The 21166-nt window shown below is 50.2% G+C and overlaps 10 protein-coding genes across 10 annotated transcripts; 5 read left to right on the top strand and 5 right to left on the bottom strand.

Moving 5' to 3' along the window:
* Nucleotides 1-244: 244 nt before the first annotated feature.
* On the top strand, nucleotides 245-1940 carry N7511_004481 (proteasome regulatory particle lid subunit RPN5; the record flags this gene model as incomplete). The annotated part of the gene is made up of 5 exons (XM_057126906.1): nucleotides 245-328; nucleotides 384-440; nucleotides 505-741; nucleotides 794-1282; nucleotides 1338-1940. The coding sequence occupies 5 exons, from the start codon at nucleotides 245-247 to the stop codon at nucleotides 1938-1940; spliced, it is 1470 nt and encodes a 489-aa protein (XP_056985796.1).
* A 213-nt stretch (nucleotides 1941-2153) lies between these two features.
* N7511_004480 (alpha/beta hydrolase) lies at nucleotides 2154-3014 on the bottom strand (the record flags this gene model as incomplete). Its single annotated transcript, XM_057126905.1, has 1 exon — nucleotides 2154-3014. The coding sequence occupies one exon, from the start codon at nucleotides 3012-3014 to the stop codon at nucleotides 2154-2156; it is 861 nt and encodes a 286-aa protein (XP_056985795.1).
* Nucleotides 3015-4635: 1621 nt separating this feature from the next.
* Nucleotides 4636-5560, bottom strand: N7511_004479 (40S ribosomal eS27 domain-containing protein; the record flags this gene model as incomplete). Its single annotated transcript, XM_057126904.1, has 3 exons — nucleotides 4636-4944; nucleotides 5155-5217; nucleotides 5327-5560. 3 exons carry the CDS (start codon nucleotides 5558-5560, stop codon nucleotides 4762-4764), a joined length of 480 nt encoding a protein of 159 aa, XP_056985794.1. The 3' UTR covers nucleotides 4636-4761.
* A 1043-nt stretch (nucleotides 5561-6603) lies between these two features.
* N7511_004478 (aminoalcoholphosphotransferase) lies at nucleotides 6604-8392 on the bottom strand (the record flags this gene model as incomplete). The annotated part of the gene is made up of 6 exons (XM_057126903.1): nucleotides 6604-6717; nucleotides 6799-7466; nucleotides 7522-7617; nucleotides 7683-7729; nucleotides 7786-7943; nucleotides 8282-8392. The coding sequence occupies 6 exons, from the start codon at nucleotides 8390-8392 to the stop codon at nucleotides 6604-6606; spliced, it is 1194 nt and encodes a 397-aa protein (XP_056985793.1).
* Nucleotides 8393-9195: 803 nt separating this feature from the next.
* N7511_004477 (NIPSNAP family protein) lies at nucleotides 9196-10387 on the bottom strand (the record flags this gene model as incomplete). Its single annotated transcript, XM_057126902.1, has 2 exons — nucleotides 9196-9680; nucleotides 9739-10387. The coding sequence occupies 2 exons, from the start codon at nucleotides 10385-10387 to the stop codon at nucleotides 9196-9198; spliced, it is 1134 nt and encodes a 377-aa protein (XP_056985792.1).
* An 801-nt stretch (nucleotides 10388-11188) lies between these two features.
* Nucleotides 11189-11975, top strand: N7511_004476 (pyridoxamine 5'-phosphate oxidase family protein; the record flags this gene model as incomplete). The annotated part of the gene is made up of 2 exons (XM_057126901.1): nucleotides 11189-11305; nucleotides 11373-11975. 2 exons carry the CDS (start codon nucleotides 11189-11191, stop codon nucleotides 11973-11975), a joined length of 720 nt encoding a protein of 239 aa, XP_056985791.1.
* Nucleotides 11976-12455: 480 nt separating this feature from the next.
* On the top strand, nucleotides 12456-13355 carry N7511_004475 (lipoyl(octanoyl) transferase LIP2; the record flags this gene model as incomplete). The annotated part of the gene is made up of 1 exon (XM_057126900.1): nucleotides 12456-13355. One exon carries the CDS (start codon nucleotides 12456-12458, stop codon nucleotides 13353-13355), a length of 900 nt encoding a protein of 299 aa, XP_056985790.1.
* Nucleotides 13356-14305: 950 nt separating this feature from the next.
* rho3 (Rho family GTPase RHO3) lies at nucleotides 14306-15341 on the bottom strand (the record flags this gene model as incomplete). The annotated part of the gene is made up of 8 exons (XM_057126899.1): nucleotides 14306-14424; nucleotides 14496-14694; nucleotides 14756-14877; nucleotides 14934-14948; nucleotides 15007-15023; nucleotides 15093-15110; nucleotides 15169-15219; nucleotides 15292-15341. 8 exons carry the CDS (start codon nucleotides 15339-15341, stop codon nucleotides 14306-14308), a joined length of 591 nt encoding a protein of 196 aa, XP_056985789.1.
* A 725-nt stretch (nucleotides 15342-16066) lies between these two features.
* Nucleotides 16067-17670, top strand: N7511_004473 (uncharacterized protein; the record flags this gene model as incomplete). Its single annotated transcript, XM_057126898.1, has 4 exons — nucleotides 16067-16110; nucleotides 16159-16317; nucleotides 16373-16433; nucleotides 16486-17670. The coding sequence occupies 4 exons, from the start codon at nucleotides 16067-16069 to the stop codon at nucleotides 17668-17670; spliced, it is 1449 nt and encodes a 482-aa protein (XP_056985788.1).
* A 1355-nt stretch (nucleotides 17671-19025) lies between these two features.
* On the top strand, nucleotides 19026-20729 carry N7511_004472 (OTU family ubiquitin thioesterase; the record flags this gene model as incomplete). Its single annotated transcript, XM_057126897.1, has 4 exons — nucleotides 19026-19340; nucleotides 19411-19497; nucleotides 19584-19647; nucleotides 19726-20729. 4 exons carry the CDS (start codon nucleotides 19026-19028, stop codon nucleotides 20727-20729), a joined length of 1470 nt encoding a protein of 489 aa, XP_056985787.1.
* Nucleotides 20730-21166: the final 437 nt, after the last annotated feature.

The raw sequence follows: 21166 nt of genomic DNA, 5'->3' as shown, positions 1-21166 counted from the left end.
GGTGGTTAATGGAAAGTGTGCTCGACTTCGTGACTGTAGAACCTTCGAAAGCAATGTTGGGTCACGTGCACCGGAGCTTCCAGCTCGTAAGGGCGCAACATCGGAGCTCCAGCATCACCTCCATCTCATCTGCCATTCCACGAATCTCACGCCGCTCAGCGTCCAATACGAGAACAGCCCAAAGTCCGTCCACTTTGATATTGACTTGTTTCGAATCGACCACTACATCAACCACATCGTCATCATGTCCGGCGGCCTCTTGAAGCCCGAGAAGGACTTCACCAAGGATGCCGACAAGCTCATCCCAGAGGCGGAAGGTCTTGCTAAGGTGGGTGGTTTGAACGAGTCAAAAGGCACCAAGGCCAGAATTAACGTATAATTAGACCGATGTCCAGGGAGCGATCGATAAGCTGTTGGGTTTGGAGAAGCAATCGAGACAGGTATGACGCCGAACCTCATCAACTTCACCGCGAAACACACACTAACCGACACTTTCCTATTCAGGCATCTGATCTCGCCACCACATCGCGACTCCTGATTGCCATTGTTACCATCAGCAAGAATGCCGGCGACTGGAACCTTCTCAACGACCAAGTGCTCCTCCTATCCAAGAAACATGCCCAACTCAAGCAGGCCACAACGAAGATGGTGCAGACGGTGATGGGATTCTTGGAGGAGACACCGAGCTTGGAGGTTAAGATGTCTGTGATTGAGACTCTGCGGACAGTGACCGAGGGAAAGGTAGGCTGACTATCCTTGCGAGTGATAAAATTATCGCTAACAGTCGTCGAAGATCTTTGTTGAAGTAGAGCGAGCCCGCGTCACCCGCATCCTTTCGAATATCAAAAAGACCCAAGGAGACCTCAACTCAGCAGCAGACATCCTGTGTGAGCTGCAAGTAGAGACATTTGGATCGATGACGAGACGGGAAAAGACAGAATTCATCTTGGAGCAGGTCTCTTTGTGCATTGAGCGTGGGGACTGGACACAGGCCCAGATTCTCAGTCGCAAGATCAACAAGCGCTACTTCAACCGCAAGCCCAAGAAGTCCGCCGAGCAAATCGAGAAGCTTAAGAAGGAGGCTGAGGAGCGAGAGAAGACCCGTGGACCTGATGAGGCTCCTATGGAGGTGGATGACGATGTCACAGATCTCAAGCTTCGTTACTTCGAACAGCAGATCACCTTGGCTAACCACGACAACAACTACCTCGAAGTTTGCAAGAACTACCGGGAGGTTCTGGACACGGAGGCCGTCGAAAACAACCCAGAGCAGCTGCGTGCCGTATGTGATTCCATATCCACATTTTTTTTGTGATTCGGACTAACCTGAATTATAGTCACTCGCCCGCATTGTCTACTACGTTGTCCTCTCCCCATACGATAATGAACAATCCGATCTCCTGCACCGCATCAAGCAAGACAGCCGTCTGTCGCAAGTCCCCGAGGAAGCCCGCCTCATTAAGCTCTTCACCATCCCCGAGTTGATGCGCTGGCCCATGGTTGCCGAGCAGTTCGGTCCCCACCTGTGCAACACCGACGTCTTCGATGCCGAGGCCAAGCAGACTACTGAGAACCAAGCTCACCGGAGGTGGCAAGACCTACGGAAACGGGTCATTGAACACAATGTCCGTGTGGTCGCCAAGTACTACACGCGTATCCAGATGGGCCGCCTGACCCAGCTTCTGGATCTCACCGAGGAAGAGACCGAGAAGTACATCAGTGACCTGGTCACGTCGAAGACCATCTACGCCAAGATCGACCGCCCCGCGCGGTTGGTCAACTTTGCCAAACCCCGTGATGCTGATGATGTCCTGAACGAATGGAGCAGCGACATGAAGAGCCTGCTGGGTCTGCTTGAGCGCATTGATCACTTGATCACGAAGGAGGAGATGATGGCCCGTATCCAGCCTACTCGCAGTGATGTGGGTAAGGCTCACTGATTGGAATGTGTCGGATTGAATGCCACCGCGTGTAATCTAATTCACCGGTAGACCTATGAGATGTGAATTCATACATTACCTTTTCATATTACAGCAGTAAATCCACAGTAGAAATAGTAAAGACAGTAACAGTCGTCAACTCATTGACTCGTCAATTGAGAAATGCAGACATCTATACACAAATCTAATCTAATCTAATCTAGTATATGCCGGTCAAAATGGCATATCCATATCATTGACATCAACCTCCTCAACCTTTTTCTTCTTCTCCTCCTCGAGCCCAACATATCCCCGAATAAACTTCACAGCAGCATCCAAGTAAGGTCGCTGACTAGGCAAGAAGTGACCACCAGGATGCCAAACAACCAAGCCCTCCTTCTCAGGCTCTCCAGCACAAGCCTCAATCAACGCCCGGCTCCTCCCCTCCTCAACAACAGCATCCAAACTACCAAGCACATGCAGCACGGGTGTCTGAATAGCCGGCTCTTCAAAGAAGCCACGATACCTCGCCCCAGGCGCCCTGAACCCAGAATAACAAATAGCAAACTTAAGCGGCGGATGCTTGAACCCCGCCTCCTCAGCAAAAGACTCCAGGAACGGCATGCCCGACACACCACCCTCGCCAGTAACGGATTCGAAATGCTCAAAGCTACGCTTGCGTCCAGGCTCCAGCAGCGACGCAACCATCGCAGCCAGCGCAGCGCCCTGCGAGAACCCAATCACGCCGTCGAAGGGGCCCTCCTCGGCCAGGGTGCGCGCGACTGTTGCCAGGCCTTCCTCCATGCCTGTGTATAAGGGTGGATTGGCAGTGTTGGAGCGGCGCCACCAGCCGTACGCTTCGATTGCGGAGGTTTCATTGCTTGTTTCTGAGGGCTCGTAGCCGGGGATCTCGGCGGGCAGAAGGCGGAGCGGGGCTGTGGGATAGCTGGTGCTGACATCATGCAGGGGAAAGGCTTTTTGGATGTGTTTTGTCAAGGCGCGGCTTTTGGCGTGGAAGAGGGGGCCTGATTGCGTGTAGCCGTGTAGCATCAGCAGTTTTAGGGGTTGGCGCTGGGTGGAGGGGTTTGGTGCCATTGTTGATAGATGATGCTGTTTTATGGGGTGGAACTTGGGTGGGAGGGTTGGGGTATTAGACAGAAGAGCCTTGGGCGACAGGACTCTTTTATACATCTGGGGAAGAGGGGAGGAGAAGTGACTCTTTTTCGCTGATAAGCGATAAGCAGGCGGAGTCCGTGATAGGAAATCAGGACTTACCGTGACTTGACCTCCAGGGCTACAGATGTTAGTGCCCAGATGAGGGTCATCACTGGTATGGAATAAAGGGTTGCTTCTTGATATTCTTCTGCTTCTATATTCTTTGGAAAGCATGGTGGCATTGGTGCTTTTGTTCGTTTATATTGGTATACACATTGTGCTCTACAGTGAACTCTTAACAGTAACACTCCGTATTCAATACCCCTGTCGACTATTTAATTCCTTTGAATCTATATCTACACTACAGTAGATGAATTGTGTTGACAATGTCTAGTAGAAAAATAGAGACGTGCACGGACTGTAGCGTCTACTCAGTGGATACTTGGATGGATAAGTTTGAGATCTTGGGAAACACCCGGCTTCCTATCAGAAGTACTGGATAGGAGCAGAGATTACTCAGTGCGCATTTTACTTTTCTGGACTATTCCATCTGCATATGCCATGTAATGCGCATCATCAGAAAACCAAACATGATGTCATGGATCGTCTGTTCCATGACAGGACTTTTAGACCCAACTTTGGTTGTGGAGAGTAGTATAACACCAGGGTGGCGTTTCTCCGCATGATCACCTGGTAGGACAGGCTGTAGTGGAACTAGATGATCATACAGTACTGTGTGTGAAGTTTAGGTGGTGGAAGGCAGAGAGTGGCTATCACACATAAGCAATCATGACATTGGCCAAAGAAAATAGACTACTTGTAAGGCTGGCCTCATGTTTTGTGCAGCCAGTGATGATCCTAGATCCCAAATACTATAGGCCGGGGTCATCAAAGACATCATACAAGTGAACTATGTCGAGGGTTCGAGGTCGACAAGCCCAGGACTACAAGCTCAAGCTACAGGGTTTAGGCTAAGGTGCAACTCTTAAATTGAGTCTAGAACCTTTTTATACAAGTCGGAGATACATTTAAAACACAAGAAATCAGGAAATCAAAACATCAAACGTGGCACAAAGTCAAGCCAAAGAGCCTGGTGCCTTATTGTGTCAGATATCCGGAACTCCCTGAGCAGAATGCTGTTGCTTTTTTTGTTGTCGAATGCTTTTTTGGTGTTGTCGTTGGGAGGGCGGGTCATTCCATCTTCTATCCGTCATCAATGCATAGAAACACAAAAATTCAACGCTGAGATATTAGAATCATCACCGTGAAAAGGCAAAAAGAAAAGAGCAAGAAAACAGTAGGATGAGCAATGGGTCCCAAAGGCCACATTCAAATTTGTCTTTCTCAAAGATGCAGGTAGATGTAGATGCGAGATAAGCATATCACACCATCCACACCTCCCATTCCAACCAGTCGAAGAAATTGTAAAGAGAATATTCCATCCATTTTTTTCGTAGGGGCAAGGGTGATATTGAAAAAGGGTAATTTGGTATGTGACATTTTGAAGCCCGGGACCGGAAGAGACGGGTTAAAAGAAGTAGGAACTCTCCTATGCCGAATCAAAAAAGAAGAGGTAAGAAGAGGTCAACCCCGGGATTGGTATTTTCATCCTAATTTCTCCATGCTAATTCTCTTTGACGTTTCAACCGGAACATAACAAGAAAAAAGTTTTTCATTCGTTTCTCGTTTACTTGCGGCGGAAAGAGCAGCCCTCGGTCAGACGGGCCTTGCCACCGGTGGGCTGGCAAAGGACGGTGGAGCAACCGGCGCAGATGACGACGGTCTGGGCGTGCGAGAAGACGGTGGTGATGGTGAAGCAACCGGGGCACTTGACGTCCATGAAGAAGGAGCGGGGCTGGGGCACAAGGGTCTGTTGGTCGAGTCGAAGAATCAGTCACTTGTTCCGATCATTTCCACTTGAATTTCCATTCCCGATATCCGATGGTGTCCTGTTGTATTCCTTCGTCCATTCTGCTCGGAGAGCATCCATGTACCAGGTCTCCAGTGCAGGTTTCCATCTCGGGTTTGGGTTTTCATCTTTTCCTCCACGTATCGTATTCGGAGATCGGTTGTTTCATACCTTGAGCTTGTGCTTACGGGCCTCAGCCTGAGGCGTGGGGTTAAGGAGATCGACCGCGAGAACCTAAGGACGACGTGGTTAGTCGATGTGAAAATTCGATGATAGTCGACCCCCCATGTGGATGGGGATTTGCGTGAAGGTCGAAATCAGGGCCGAAAAAAAGGGGGCTCACCATCTTGACGAGTGAAAGTCGATCAGCGAGATAGTTGATTAATGGCGCTGATGGCGATGGCCTTGTGTGTAGCGGATGAGGTGGTCTTCCAAGAGAAGTTTGAAGGGATTTGGACCGGGCGTCCCGTTTGGGGGTGGTAGGGTTTGTGCCCGTTTGTGCCCTCGCTTGGTGTCCTATTTCAGGAAGGCGGCAGACCTCCCACCAATCAGCGATGGCCTCCCGTAGGTAAGCCATCAGGTAAGCCCTGATGTAAGCAGAGCCATGTCTGGTTCCCCGTGTGGAGACTTCCTGTTTGGGCCTAGCAGGCATTCCGCGACTAGTATGTAGTCACTCGACTCTTCTCAACTTCTCTTTTACTCTCTATAGCTGTCTATCACTGGCTCCAGCTGTCTAGAAACAGGGATGGTTGACTTTCCAACAGGTTGGACAATTGTTTGTCTCACTATATTTCCTACGGCTCGCTATTACTACTCCGTTTGCATTCCTTGCCCTAATATACAAGAACTCGACTTTGCTACAACACGCTGCGGTCTATCACGTCTCGGTCTATCATGTCTATTCAATAACTTGATTGGTTTGCTTCATGTTCGAGACAACTCGATTATCTTTTGATCCGCATTTGCAGTACAATTCATTGATCACTTGTCCCCCGATATCTATGATCTTTCAACATAACCTAGATTTTACTGACTGGGACTGGATCACGTCCAGTATGCTAGCTCCTTGCTAAGCCAAGATGGAAGTACTAATATTGAAGCTTTGCATTCGACCGGCAAGCTTTCTCCTTTTCTCCTTACGTGATAGCACGACTAATGATGAGGATAATTGAATTACGACGATATGACCATCTGCAAACTGAGCATTCATGAAACACAACGCAAGAACTTTTAAATGGCTCTTTCAAGTTATTCAGTATCACCATATGTAGCCCTGGTGTTCTGTGTAGACTGCCTACCCAGGCCCAGCAGTACAGTAACTTTACTCTTCAACGTCTCTTTTTGAGCTTTTTGGAAGATCTTTACAACAATGTATAAACATATTACACACTCATATTCTATCGCTAAATCGGCACTCGAACCCCGAACAAAATGAAAAGAATTATGTACTGAAAACATCATTAGCCAGGCATCATTAACCATGCTTTTCCCCCTTGAGTACTGGTTATACCCAATTCCCCAGCAATGAAGCTATTGATAGTGTGTGGTGAGGTGTTGAACTAGTCCCACCCACGCATCAATCACGAAAATGTATACTTGATTGCACCCACACCGGTCCCCTTACTTGGTCTTCTTGGCGACACCGTTCTTGTGCTCTGTCTCCTCGGTGAAGGGGTACTTGATGGTCAGGCACCAAATGTCGAGGTGATCACATATCGTGGTGATGATGTCGAACTAGAGGGGGGAAAGGAGTCAGCCATTTGTAGTCAAGCGAAGTAGAAGAAGGGATGGAAGAGGCAAGGAAAGAAAACGTACCACAAAGCTTCCATAAATACCAATAGAGAGGCCCAAGCAAACGAAGACAAACGCAACCTGGCCGACACCATATCCAAGTACGGGGTTCTCCCACAAACCTACAGCCGCACCAGCACTATCAAACACACCCAGTGCAAGTGGGTAGAGCAGAACATTCTGGTAGGGGAAACCAGACTGGACAAGATGCCCAACAATCATCCGCCCAACAGAGTACGCACAAACCAGACTAACGAACAGCCCAAATGGAATGGTATAGTTCTCCAGAATGGCCGGCTGGAGATACAAGTAGGCAGGAACAAGCGTCCAGATGACAGCGACGGGAAGCAGTCCATACAGAGGGGTGAAGGGGTCCTGGCCGCGCTCGCGACGGACCTGCATGACATGCATGATGCTGGAGCCAGTTGCGAAGATCAGTACGAAGGAGCCGTAGACGAGATACCACTGTGTGAAGGGCATTTCGTAGAGAGTGTTTGAGAGGAAGCTTGGCTTGGACAGGCCGAAGGTTGGGAGCATGGCTTGGTGCCAGAAACTGCCGCCGCCGACGTAGGCCGTGAATGCGAACACGGTGCAGATGGTTAGGAGGCCTTCGACTGGGCCGGAGATCACGCCTAGGGTAAGGATCTGGGTGTAGTATTCATCCCAGGTTTGAACATAGAAGGTAAGGGTTGCTGTGGTTGTCAGAGGGATTTCACTGGGCTGGTTTATATCGGAGGCGTGGCTTACATCCGAACAAGGTAATGAAAGTCATCCAGCCCTGGCCGAGGTTCATCACTGATGCAAAGACCAGTACGCCGAGGCCGGTGTTGCATGCGTCGACACCTGAAATGAGTAGTCAGCTATCCGTCCTGCTCACGGGATACAAATATGGATTCGAATAGACATACTGTGATCAAACAGCTCTCCAAGAGGTCCACTCTGTCTCGTTCTCCGTCTATACCCAGAATTAGATTCGTCAAGATTCCCTGAGCCAGGAGGAGCACCACATACGCCTGCATGCCATCTACAGCATCAAAAGTCTGGTATAGGAACAAGCCTAGCGCGCAACTGGCATAAACCCACGTCGGGCAATCCGTGTCGAGATTCGGGTTATACCACATGACCGTGATGAAATTGAACACGACGAACATGAAGCCGGTGAGGGTAATCTAACATACACCCAAGAGAAGAGATTAGAATCCATGAGTCTTATAGTTGGGTGCATTGGACTGGAGAGATGTGTCGCATGGGCAAAGACTTACGGCATTGGGTCTTTAACGCGCAAAGCAAAAGAGCGGGCAAAAGTCAGTCATATTGCGCTTGTATATATTGATCGGAGAGAAATGAAGGAAAGGGAAGCTGGGTTGAGCATTGTGCCTGGTCCTTTTTCCAGGTACCCGGTCGACTCAAACTTCAGGGCCAGTCCAAGCCCAATTCCCTTACGAGTTCAATGAGACAGATGGAGAGGGAATACTCACGCCATCCCCATGGGAAAACAGCCGATAACACATTTGTTGTAAAACGGCTTCAGGATGTACCGACTGATGAGCGAGTGGTCAACACCCGCGTACTTGTAGTTCTTGAGGTTTGGGAGGTGCTTCTGTCGGATGTACACCATTTCCCCTGTGATGCGCGTACTAGCTACGCGCTGTGATTATTGGGTGTGTTGTTGGTGTGCTGGAGGCATATAAGTTATTGGGACGGACGGTTGGCGCGTCTGGGTTGCGGTATAGGCGCGCGATTGTAATGCGATCCGGGATGTGAGTTCGAGGTCGACTCGGGTAAAATATCACTGGAGATGTGTCCAGGCGATGTGTCCAGGCGATGCGTCCAGGCGATGGATGAATTTCAAGGAGGAAAACAAAGCGGAAAAAAAAGTAGGCGGAAAACTGGGTCTCCGGGGGAGGGAACTATTCGATGTTGAAGATCTTGACACTTGGTCTTGAGACTCGTCTTTTTGTTTCACCCTTTTTTTGGGGGTTTATTTGATTCCTTATATTCTTTTGTGTCTTTTCCTCCTATATTTTCCTTTGGGATGATCCGAGTTTAAATCACATCTATGGCTGTCATGGAGAGGGGCCCTGTACTCGGCAACACGTGCCCTCAACACTTCGCTTGGATCTCTGCACTTTTGCCAATGAGATGCTTCATTTACTGCCGAGAAAGTTAGGATCGTCGAGGATACGAGTGGGGTTTTACCCGACAGCCGGATATGGTTCCTGACTACTCTGGCTACGCGACTCTACTTTCTATCAACGAAATAGACGGCCTTTCGAATGCTTCGTAACCAATGCTAAGATACAGATGCAGAGGGTTTCCCCCGTTGTAAATATATTGGGGATCTGCCTGACAATTTGCTTCAAGATCCTGGGATCAACCCTCAGGGAACGTAAAGGTCAGGGCGAACGCGGCACTGTCAATTTAACCGACAGGACTCCAAGGCATCGGAACGAGAATCCGACTCTGCATGGTCTGGATGAGAGGTACTGTCTTGTGTACAGTCTCAGCCCATCCTTCAACACCCCAAGACTGCTCACGGCGAATCTTGCGCTCTTCCAAGTTGGCGAATTGCCAGAGGTGGTGAACGGTGTTCAAGTCACCAATTTGCACAAACCAGGCACCCACGCCTTCCATCACCTCACGACGGGCGGTCAGACCACGGCGCCAGTGTGTCTCCCATTCCAACAAGTTGCCCGGGTGCAGGGTGTACGACCGGAGCTCAAACAGGCCACCAAGACGACGGGGTGGGGTCGTAGGCCAGAAAGAGAACTCTTGCATGAGGGACGTTTTCTTGCTTTTGATTAGACTTTTGAGCTTGCGGTCGAACTCACGGAACTCGGGGTGTTCCGAGATGTTGTGAAGCGAGGCATGGTAGCCTTCGTAACGTTGGTATTCCCAAATGTGGACTATGCAAACAACCCAGTCAGTGAATCACTCAATCGCTCGGTCGGATTTCATACGCACTAAAGGTATCATTGTCACCGACTTGTGTTCGCCAGCTGCCGACCAAATTGACGCGGTTCTCTTCGGTGCCAGCCATACGTGGATACCACTGGCCCACCAGCTCCACATATTCATCGACCTTATCCGGCTTGACGTCGTGCATGACAATAGAGTGAACATATTTACCACGCGCCAGCACTTGCGAAAAGGAGCGTTCGATGTCCTTGTCAAAGTGTTGGCCTTCCTTGGTACCGTAGATGAGCGAGGACAGAGGGCCCCGTTTGTTCGCGGCATCCTGCTGATGTTCTTCTCCTAGATAACGGTGCATCGACAGTGAGCCCATTGCCATATGATCCAATGTTTGCGCAGCATCGAAAGAACGCGTTCGAATATTGCTGCTCGCATTGCTCACTTTCGGAGCAGTGGGAGCGGACTCACGGGAAGGGGTAGAAGAGGAGACAGAAGCATTGACAGACTGACTCTCTACCTGTTGTTCTTTTCTCAAGCGAGCCTGTTCCAGGTTCTCGCGAAATTCCTTCTGCCGGCGGAGGAATTCCTCCGTCGAATCGGCTGTGACATCTCTGATTGAGGGTGATCGGTAGGCCACAGCTGATGTGGTGAAGGGCCGTAACAGCGAGGTTGCTGAGCGGGCTACGCGTGGAGCCAACATGACGAAATACAAGTTCACACGACAATGAGGTGATCAAGGAGGGTAGATGAAGGGTGCAGACAGTCCAGTAAATTAGAGGGGAGAGTGAAGCCAAGGGTAAGGGTGAGGGTGAGGGAAGAAGGGAAGAGGAAGGGGGAAGTCAAGTATGCAGCCCAGGAATAATTGCCGACAAAGGAGGGTAATCCGCTTTTGCCTGTGAATTGATTTGATCTCTCAAACTTGAGCTCGAATGTGCGGGGAAAATGAGCTTCCCCCAGTCGATCGGGTACTGGGGACGGGCTGTGTTGGTACTATTTGCCCCAGTGACTGCCTATCACCCAGCCAAATGTGGGTAATGATGACATGGCTGATGTGTACTGGGTACCTGAGACTTGGTTATAGAGCTCTTACGAGCTCTGATTGCTATGATTGGGTCTATTGGTATCCATGACACCTTTGAGACAGTGCTCTTGTGATCGATGGCCTGATATTGGCAGGACGAGTGAGTCGTGCATCCTGTATCCTGTATCCTCCACATGCTGAAACCGAGTCTCCACGTTCACTCCGTGTATAGGCGCAGGTGTAACATACGACTAAACCAAGTCGAGAACGGCGGGTATTCCGGCTAGTAAACATAGCCTACAGTACTAAGATCCTAATACTGTAGAATCACGTTAGAGATGTATAGCTTACGGTGTTATAGCGAAGACGAAGGTGATGACGTAGCTCCGGACAACGGCGATCCGGCGATTGGGCAATCAGACACCGCCCGAGTATCGGCAGATCTCGACTCTTCACCAAGCTTCACTTCAGCAACGCATCATGGCTGAATCACTGAACCCCCCATTGTCCTACGAGGCATCTGCGACAACCACCCACCCTCATGTCGCAACATCCCTCCCATCCGAGGTGATCCAATGCCTCAAGAACTCCCGCTTCGTAAGTGGTACCACCAACATCCGGCTCAAGAAGATCGAGAAGAATCACAAACTAACCCGATTCTCAGCTCCATCTCGCAACATGCGATGACAAAACTCCCCATATCTCACTGATGTCCTATACTTATCTCCCCTCGACACCCTACGATCCCCACCCCACCATCATTATGACCACGAACCCCGCATCGCGCAAAACAAACCACCTGCTGTCCAACCCGCGCGTTTCCTTGCTGGTTCACGACTGGGTGTCACATCGGCCCCCGACCCGCGCTACAACCGGGGAACGCGAGGGATCGCCTCCTCCCGCGGCGACCCGGTCGTCTCTGGCCAGCCTGCTGCTCAATTTGAACACGAGTGCGCTGTCCAGTATTTCCACCACTATCTGTGGTGAGGCCCGGTTCTTGGACTCTGGATCCGAGGAGGAGTCGTGGTGTAAGGAGCGTCACCTCGAGAATAATACCTTTGAGGAGGAGGAGATCACTCTGTTTGGCCAGCAGCAGCAGGATCCCCATGCTAGACGGCCTAGTATCTCTATTGATACTGATGTGCGGGTTGTTACAGTTCGTGTGACCGAGGGCCGTATTGCGGACTGGAAGGGTGGTGTTCGTGACTGGGTTTTGCTCCCGGCCGAGGGTCAGAATGCTGAGCTGGTTAATGGAGTTTCCGCATAATGTTTCGGCATCACCGGTATCTGGTCAACGGCGTCGCTCCCTTTCGAACTTGTTCTTCTGGCATTTCAAAAGTTGCAAGTTGTCTGTCCAGCAGTTGTTCAATGATTCAATACTTTATCCAGTTCGGCACGGCTGCGCTTGTAAAATAGCTAGGTTGGCTTGACCTGATAAATAGAAAATATGAAATAAGAAACACAAGCCAAGCAATTCACAACAATCAAGTGAGACATCCATTCACATTCATAGTGTACAGAGTGCCCAGGTAGAATAACACATTTGAGGTCGACGATGACGGCTATCAAACCTTATCGGAGTCAAAGCTCACAGCTTCTCCGCAAAACCTCTCACTCCTCGGGAAACGCAACCTTCATGCGCTGACACAGATTCCACCTTAATTCTCAACTTCAAACCTCCAATCACACCGAAAAAGTGTCATCAAAGCCAAATCTCCAAATTCCGATCAAAAAACAACTACCAAAAATGCGCCTCGCCCACCTCCACCTCCCAAATACAACACCTTTCGCCCGAGTCTCCCACCTCCAACAAACCCTAACAACAAGACTCTTAACACACAAAAAGCTAGTCTCCCCAGGCTCCCTCTCTTCTCAAGATCCTCTCGACCCAACCAACACCCTCTCCAAAAACCCCCCACCACCCCCAGACCCAACAATAATCACCTTCACCCCAAACCCAGTCTACACCACAGGCCGGCGCGACCTCCCCCCCTCAAATACAAGCCCACCAAGCAACGTGAACAACACACCCCTATCCCTCCCCCCAGCCCTCGAGCCCATCCGCTCAATCCTCACCGGGGCCTCGAATGGCAGCCCCCCACTAGCGGAATACCATCCCACCCTCCGCGGCGGGCAGACCACCTACCACGGACCCGGCCAGATGGTCGCATACACGATTCTCGATCTAAAGAGACTTGGGCTGACGCCTCGGTGCCATATTCGCGTCTTGGAGAATAGTGTGATTGATCTGCTGGACGGGTTCGGGGTTCGGGGGTTTACGACGGAGGATCCTGGGGTTTGGGTGCGAGACACTGCCTCTGGGGATGCGGAGCGGGTGGCGAAGAAGATTACTGCTGTGGGCGTGCATCTGAGGAGGAATATTAGTTCTTTTGGGATTGGGTTGAATGTGACGCAAGAGCCGATGTGGTTCTTTAGGCAGATTGTTGCTTGTGGGTTGGAGGGGAAGGAGGCTACTAGTTTGCAGGGAGTTGGGGTTGAGGGAGATGGTGTTTCTATTGATAGTGTTGCGGATGCGTTTGTGGCGAGGTTTGTGGAGCGTGTGAATGCCGATTTTGCTTGTGGGGAGAAGGCTTTGGGGGAGGGGATTGAGGAGGTTTATCGGGTTCGAGAGGAGGATTTACTTTAAGGCAGTGGTCTGTTTTGGGGATGTTATACAGTATACAGTGCTGATTTGTATGATTACTTTGGATGAGGGAGTTAATTCGAATAGATGGGATAGATGTCGTATAGTTTCTTCCCTGTTTGCTTTCTTCGTTTTGCTATTGGTTCATTCATAGCTTTGCTGCTTGGTTTCATACAGTACTCTGCAGGCATGACAATGTCGTGGTACTGAGCCAATGATCTGTCTGGGTACCCCCGATCATGACTGTATGCATGTCAGAGCCGACGGGGACCTGCATGTCAAGTCGGACTGCTTTGTGAAGGGGTAGTCTTGTTGCGAACCTTACCACCGGGATATCGATGTATGGTTAAAAGTATACAGTAGGCCGGTATGACAGATGATTGCCACCGGAACTTAGCTATTACCAGCAGGAAAGATACGACGTATGGAGTCCCGGATCCGGTTGATTGGCAACCCCGTTTCTGAGGTATCTCAGGTGGTATGGTAAAGCGGCATGAAGATGAGCATGGAGCAGGAGCTCTGGTAAAAAAGCAAACATGGATTGATTAATCTTGACATATACAATTCCAACAGTATTATATCTGTAAACGGATCAAAAAGACGAGAACCAACCTCGCTGAAATGCTGTAAAACCGCATAAGCCTGTAAGAGCCATGTAGAGCACCGAATCTCCATACCACTGATTACTGGATATGGAGGGGGATAGAAGTAGAAGTAACAAAACATTAATCGCGCGCAAGTGAACACAAGACTTAGGCAAGCTCATAACACTAAATGCATGGGGGAATCGATGAAGGACGGAAAGCGGGAAGGAAAAGGGGCTGCGAAGACGGGATATCTGGAAACTCAAAGATATGATAGAAGCCATAGATACCCGATAAATCGACGCGAGAAGAGAAAAGAAGAGAAGACAGGGGTCTATGCATGTCGGGCGTGCTGGCATCGAATCCCATTTAGAGGATAACGCATTGCTGGCTGGAGGTTGATGCTCCGGTTGGCTTGACTTCCATGGCGACTTTGGCTGCTTCGTAGAAGCTCTCTCTGATGCCCCTGTTTTGGACGGCGGAGCATTCTATGGTACTGGAGTTAGCTGGGCTCTGCGCAAGTCTCACACGACGAGAGGTGAATATGAACTGCACTCACCGAGGTACTTCACGGCGCCGATTTCCTTGGCCTTGGCAAGGCCCTGATCGAACGAGATGGCATCGGTATCGTTCTGGTCGTCGTCCTTGCGCAAATCACACTTGAGGGCCGTCAGAACCACACGCACGCCCGGGCAATTGTCGTTGATTTCGGCGATCCACTTGGAGGATACGTTCTCAAATGAGTCGGGGCTGTCGACCTGTTATCCACCCCCACGATTAGCTTCTTGCTTGTGTCATTGCAGCGACAGATTCTCTTACACTGAAGCATAGCATCAAAACATGGGTGTCCTCGTAGGAAAGCGCGCGCAAACGGTCAAACTCCTCCTGACCCGCAGTATCCCAGAGAGACAGCTCCACATGTGTCCCATCGACAAAGATATCTAAAGCGCGCATTAGAATCGCATTGAGCGAATAGAGGGACTTGAGGGAGTAATACCGTGCACGTAGTTCTCTATTATCGCAAAGGTTAGTAGCGAACACTAGGTGGAGTTTGGAGAATGAGCGCATACCAAAAACAGTCGGCTCACTGTAAATTGAAGAGACAATAGTTAATAAACCTGAATCAAATAACCCGGGACCGAACAGACGCTCTTACTAGACGGTTGGGAAGAAACTAAAACGGGGAGTCAGCTATGTCATGCCATCAATGCCAGGTGAGGGGAAATGCGCACCCCCGAGTAAAAACGTTCAGCGCCGATGTCTTGCCGCAGGCTCCATCGCCTCTATTCATCCGTTAGTTCAATTGCATCTGGTTTGCGCCTTGCGACTTGCGATAAGAATGGGGGGCAACTAACAGCAGCACCATCTTGCGCTGAACGAGCTTTTGGCGGCCACAGAGCTGCATCTTGGGGGAGTGATGATAAATGGGAGGGAAAAAAAGAGAGGAGAGAAGTGAGTTGAACAAGTTAAGTTGAGTTGGGGAGCAGATTTCATCGATGACGCCTAGGGATCGGCGAGGGTTCCAAGCCCCCTGGTCCACTTCATTTCTCTATAATCTTTACTCCGTACGGCTGCGCTCATATGGGTGCTGTAGACTGCTATTATAGGCGATACGGCAATCTGACTCTTGGCTTCTCCTGCTTGATCGCATTTAAGCTTGATCTTTAGGGGCGATTAATATATCAGGTATGTCGAGATCATCAACATACCGAACCCCTGAGGTTACGAGTAATTCGGATCATTTCCCTGTGTTTTATTGCGCAGTTCTACATGGTCTATGTTCAGGACTTGAGCTGCTTGGGCTACATAATGGCCGGCCTAGAATCTACTTCAGACACCGGTGCATGAACTAGACTTAAGCTAAGTAGACATTCGAATAACCGGGTCCAATGAAAAGAGACAATAATATTTATATCCGGTAGAATAAGAACAATATCACAAAGCAATAGAAACCCCGAATAACAAACAAGCAGAGTGCGCAAGTCAAATGTGGTCTCCAGGTAAAGGTCAAGGCGGAAGCTGGCAGCTGTAACTTATCCAAGCTTTCTCCAACATCCCCCCACCACTTCGACCCATCCACTCTACGACTCTAAATCCTATCTTCCCTTACTCTCAGTTACGACCGCCAATATGTCGGACGATGATGATTTTATGCAAGATTCCGGTGACGAAGAGTAATCCCGCCCCTGCTCCGCTCCGCCTGACCGCGCTAACCTCCGCAGTTATGACTTTGAATACGAAGACGCCGACGACGATGACACTGGGGATATCGGGATCGAGAACAAATATTACAATGCCAAACAAACCAAGGTTGATAATCCGGAGGAGGCGATAGACGAGTTCTTAGGCATTGCGCCCATGGAACAGGACAAAAGCGAATGGTACTTGGTTTGGCCCATGGCAGTGACCGCCAGGACCGGCGCTGACTGCACATAGGGGATTCAAAGGCTTGAAGCAGTCTATTAAGCTGGAATTCAAACTCGGGCGATACAGCGATGTGAGTCTATCTGGATAGCTCTGTTGTCAGCATACTGACCTCTGACTGCCAGGCCGTCAAACATTATCGCGAACTCCTCACATATGTCAAGTCCGCCGTGACGCGAAACTATTCCGAAAAGTCCATCAATAACATGCTCGACTACATTGAAAAGGGGTCCGACGAGGTGGAAGCATATCAGTGCATGGAGGAATTCTATTCCCTGACCCTCCAATCGTTCCAAAACACAAACAACGAGCGCCTATGGCTGAAGACGAACATCAAGTTGGCCCGTTTATGGCTAGAACGCAAGCAATACACCCAGCTCAGCAAAAAGATGCGAGAACTCCACAGGGCATGTCAACATGAGGACGGAACGGACGACACCAGCAAGGGAACCTACCTCCTCGAGCTATACGCCCTGGAGATCCAGATGTTTGCCGAGACAAAGAATAATAAGCGCCTCAAAGCCCTGTATCAACGGGCCCTCCGAGTCCGGTCGGCAGTGCCCCATCCCAAGATCATGGGAATCATTCGTGAATGCGGAGGCAAGATGCACATGAGTGAGGAGAACTGGAAGGAAGCTCAAAGTGATTTCTTCGAATCATTCCGCAACTACGATGAAGCCGGATCCATGCAACGAATCCAAGTCCTCAAATACCTGGTCTTAACGACCATGTTGATGAAATCCGATATCAACCCCTTCGATTCGCAAGAGACCAAGCCTTACAAAAATGACCCTCGTATCTCGGCTATGACAGACCTGGTCGATGCATTCCAGCGGGACGACATTCATGCATACGAGGCGGTGTTGAGCAAACATCCCGACGTGCTTGCAGATCCCTTTATCGCCGAGAACATCGACGAGGTCAGCCGCAATATGCGCACCAAGGCTGTTCTCAAACTCATCGCTCCCTACACCCGCTTCTCGCTGCAGTTCATCTCCAAACACATCAAGATCTCGGTCTCCGAGGTCCTGGAAATTCTGAGTTTCCTCATCCTCGACAAGAAACTCAGTGCCAAGATTGACCAGGATAGCGGCACCGTGGTGGTGGAGAGTGCCAGTGACGTGGAGCGGCTGCGCGCTGTCGGCGAGTGGAGCTCGGCGCTGCGCACCCTCTGGCAAACAACATTGAACGGTGAGGGATTGCGCGCCGAGGAGGGAGTCGGGGGGATGTTTGCTGGGTATGGCGATGAGGGGAGATCGGGGCGTCGCAAGGATAGGGCTAAGCAGACGCTTGCGTCCAGAATGGTCTAAGCTCAGCCTTGGGGGATCTTCCACCGGTGTGTGTACCTGCGGTTGAGCCGCGAGTCTTTCTGATCTTTTTTTATTCTTTTTCCATTCCCATCTTCCCATTCTGCCCGTCCTGAATTTCTCTTAGACCCGCTATTTAGAGTTGCTCTGACATAAGACGCTAAATCTATTCCATGGCGATGACTTCCCGAGGTCTGGTTTCCCGTTCTTGTTTTGTCGTTTCTGATCTTGATGTCGTCTCACGTAAGGATGCTCAAGGTTTCGCCATCCATGACTGCGAGAATGAGCCTAGGCCTTAGCAAACAAAGAAATGCACCCATGTACACTTGGGCTTATCTCGATTCAGCTCAGGTACATCCTACATCGGATGGGGAGGGAGGGAGAGGGGGGGGGGGGGGGAGGGCCCTCCTGCTGCATGCTATGTGGACGCACCGACAACACAGCTGAACCTGTTTCTATTGGCCTCTGTCTGATCCGACCTGTCTCCTGGGAGGCCTCGATGCACAGATCTCGATTTCCTTGAAATACCGACATGGAAGCCTGTGATACCCTCAGCTCATCACCATCACCAAAAGGAAAGAAAGCCGTTCAGAATATCCGAGCACCCGTCAAGTGATGGTTGACACAGTGGTCGCCGCTGATAGCCATCCCATCGCCTTTCGCCCTGGTCGACTAGTATCCCGTAGTTAAGGCGTCGATTTCCACGATATTTTTTTTTCCCAGGCTCATATCTTCAAACCGATTCAAACCCCGCTTTAGATCAAAGGAATCCGATTCGCAATCGGGGGATAAAAGTAGGGGAAAAATAAATCACAGAAAAGCGATGGAATTGGTAAACCGACCGAGGGGTTTGGCGTTTACGCGAGTGTGTTTGCTTTCCCTTTTCCCTTTTATTTCCCCCTCTCTCTCTCTCTCCTTTTTTCTCTTCAACCCTTTCCCCCGTTTAACTCTCGGAGATTGATTCCGGTTATCCCTGTGTGAGATGCCCTTTTCGGCTTCCTGCTTTTATGGAGAACCTCCCCCTCTGACATCATTCCTATCCTATCCTACAATGTGATTGTTTCTCTATCCACACACACTTACCTACATACATACACACTTACACATACAATCACACTTGCACTTACACCTACTCACAAACTCCCGATCTCACAATTTCACCATGTTGCTCCCTCCCCCCGATTGGCCTATCTACACACACCCCCATTACTGGATCGTCAGGCTGAGACTGTGAATAGAAGTCGACTTTGCGGGTCTAGTGTTGCACGACCAAATGTCAAGAGTATGTTTCCATCCTTATATGTAGGACGCCCATCTAACTCCCCCCTAGACATAAACTTGACTTCCACTCGTATGCGATGTCCATATCAAAACCCTGGAATCATCACTTTGGTTCTCATCCGTTCCCGAAGCAGAACCTGAATTTACATCTCTATCGGGACGCTCTTTCCTCTTCTCTTCTTCCTCCAGTAGCTCTCTCGCTGTCGGACTATTCTCATTACCATCCGTCGTATTCCCATTCGCATCCCCATTCGCATCCCCATTCGCATCCCCATTCGCATTCCCATTCTCACTCTCACTTACATCCCATCATGTCCAACATGAATGCCCTCTCCGCCGATGAGATGGAGCGTTTCCAAAAGCTCTCAAATTCCTACGAACCCGATGTTCAGGTTGGTTGGACCAATTCCTAATCGCTCCGGATTTGCCTTCACCGCTGACATTGACACTTGACACCGACAGGGTCCACTGGTCTCACGCAAGGAGCCTACCCAGAGTGTTGCGTTGGAGTATGCCAATGCAGACCATGCGCTTTCGTCAAAGACTAATGTAAGCTTTCGTGGCTTCGTTCTTGCCCCCCTTTTCCCTGTGTCACCCACTTGAAGAATGTCACGCGTCTAACAGGTGCTATCTAGGCGCTGGCCATCACCCACCCAGAGTATCGGATCATGAAAGGTGATGGCAATTGTGGTTGGCGAGGTATGTCCGTTCCGGTGCAACCCGGCATGGGTTGTCTCTGTGGGGTTGTGTTGACATGCTAATCCCGAATCCCTGTAGCGGTGGCTTTTGGCTATTTTGAAACGTTGTTTGCGTTGCGGGACCCTATGCGCATTCAACGGGAGATCACTCGCTTCAAGTCGCTTGAGATCCTTTTGAAGCAGGTTGGGCATTCGGAGCATCTTTATGAGATCTTTACCGATGCGACGGAGGATCTCTTTACTCAGACGATTAATGCGATTCAAAACGGCGCGGGCGATGAGTCTTTCCTTGCCGAGGCTTTCAATAATGAGTTTGCGTCTAGTGCTGTGATTACTCATTTCAGACTTTTGACCAGCTCTTGGATGCGACTGAACCCGCATCGATACCAGGCTTTCTTGTCTGTGCCGCTGGAGCAGTATTGTGCCTCGCAAATAGATCCATTGAAGACGGAGATTGATGAGATTGGTCTTCAGGCACTGGTCGACGGAGTCATTGAAGGTGCCGGGTTTGGCGTGGAAATTCTCTACCTCGACCGAAGTGAAGGCGATGCTGTTACACCTCACCAGTTGTCCCCTCACAGCCCAAGTGGTGCGACAATTCGTCTGCTCTACCGACCCGGCCACTACGACCTTCTCTACCCAGCCGACCCCAATGTGAATATGGAACCGATTGTCAACTACCAATACGCCATGACCTCTGATTACGCCAATTGGAGCGAAGGTCCCCTTGGATTCGACGTCGATTCCTCTCTCATGGCCATCCCAAATCTCATGGCCGATCCATCCTTCGCGATGGCCACGCCCATGTCGCCCATGCCATCAGTTTCACCAACTCCCACCAGCCCATTCCGAATGTCCCCCCAACAGGAAATGTACCAGTCGCCCATGCAGACCCATGCGCCAATCCCATCTCTTCCGGTCTCCTCGCCGCCGCCACCAATACCACCCCCTTCTGCTGCACCACCCCCGATGACTGCTTTGCCTAGCAGATCATCCGACGGCCCGCAAATCAGACTCAACCCCTTGGTTATGAAACCGAATTTGAGTCGATCGCTGCCTGTCACTACGCCTTTTAAAAAGTGAGACCATAGCACCTCGCCTCCTGTGGGATGACATTGTATGACATAATAGCGTGATCACTGACGTGTTGCATAGTTCGCCTTACAACCAAGCTCATTTCCAGAATTCGGACTTTGAACCAATTCATTGGGAACCTCATGATCGACGATAAACATGCCATGCGTTAACGAGATGGATTTCTTTTTTGTGCTTTTGTTTTTTATTCCTTTCGTCTTTACTTGTCCACCCTTGGGTTGGACGACGGGGTTTGGTTCCCGTTTCCCCGAGTCCAGTCCCTGAAACCGGGGTTTGGATGGGCGTATCAAACGCCTCTTATGATCTCTTTGTCTTTCTTCCCTTCTTCTTCATCTTCTTCTCCTCCCTTTTCCTATGATTGTCCTCTTAGCGTGGTGCAGTGCGTTGCATGGTACGAGCGTGTCTCCCAGATTGTTTGTTTTGCC

Source organism: Penicillium nucicola, assembly GCF_028828085.1.
Source record: "Penicillium nucicola strain IBT 29836 chromosome Unknown utg000003l, whole genome shotgun sequence".
In the NCBI taxonomy this organism is placed as follows: domain Eukaryota; kingdom Fungi; phylum Ascomycota; class Eurotiomycetes; order Eurotiales; family Aspergillaceae; genus Penicillium; species Penicillium nucicola.
Note: the sequence above shows the minus strand (reverse complement) of the source record. Positions and strands in the feature narration are given on the sequence as shown.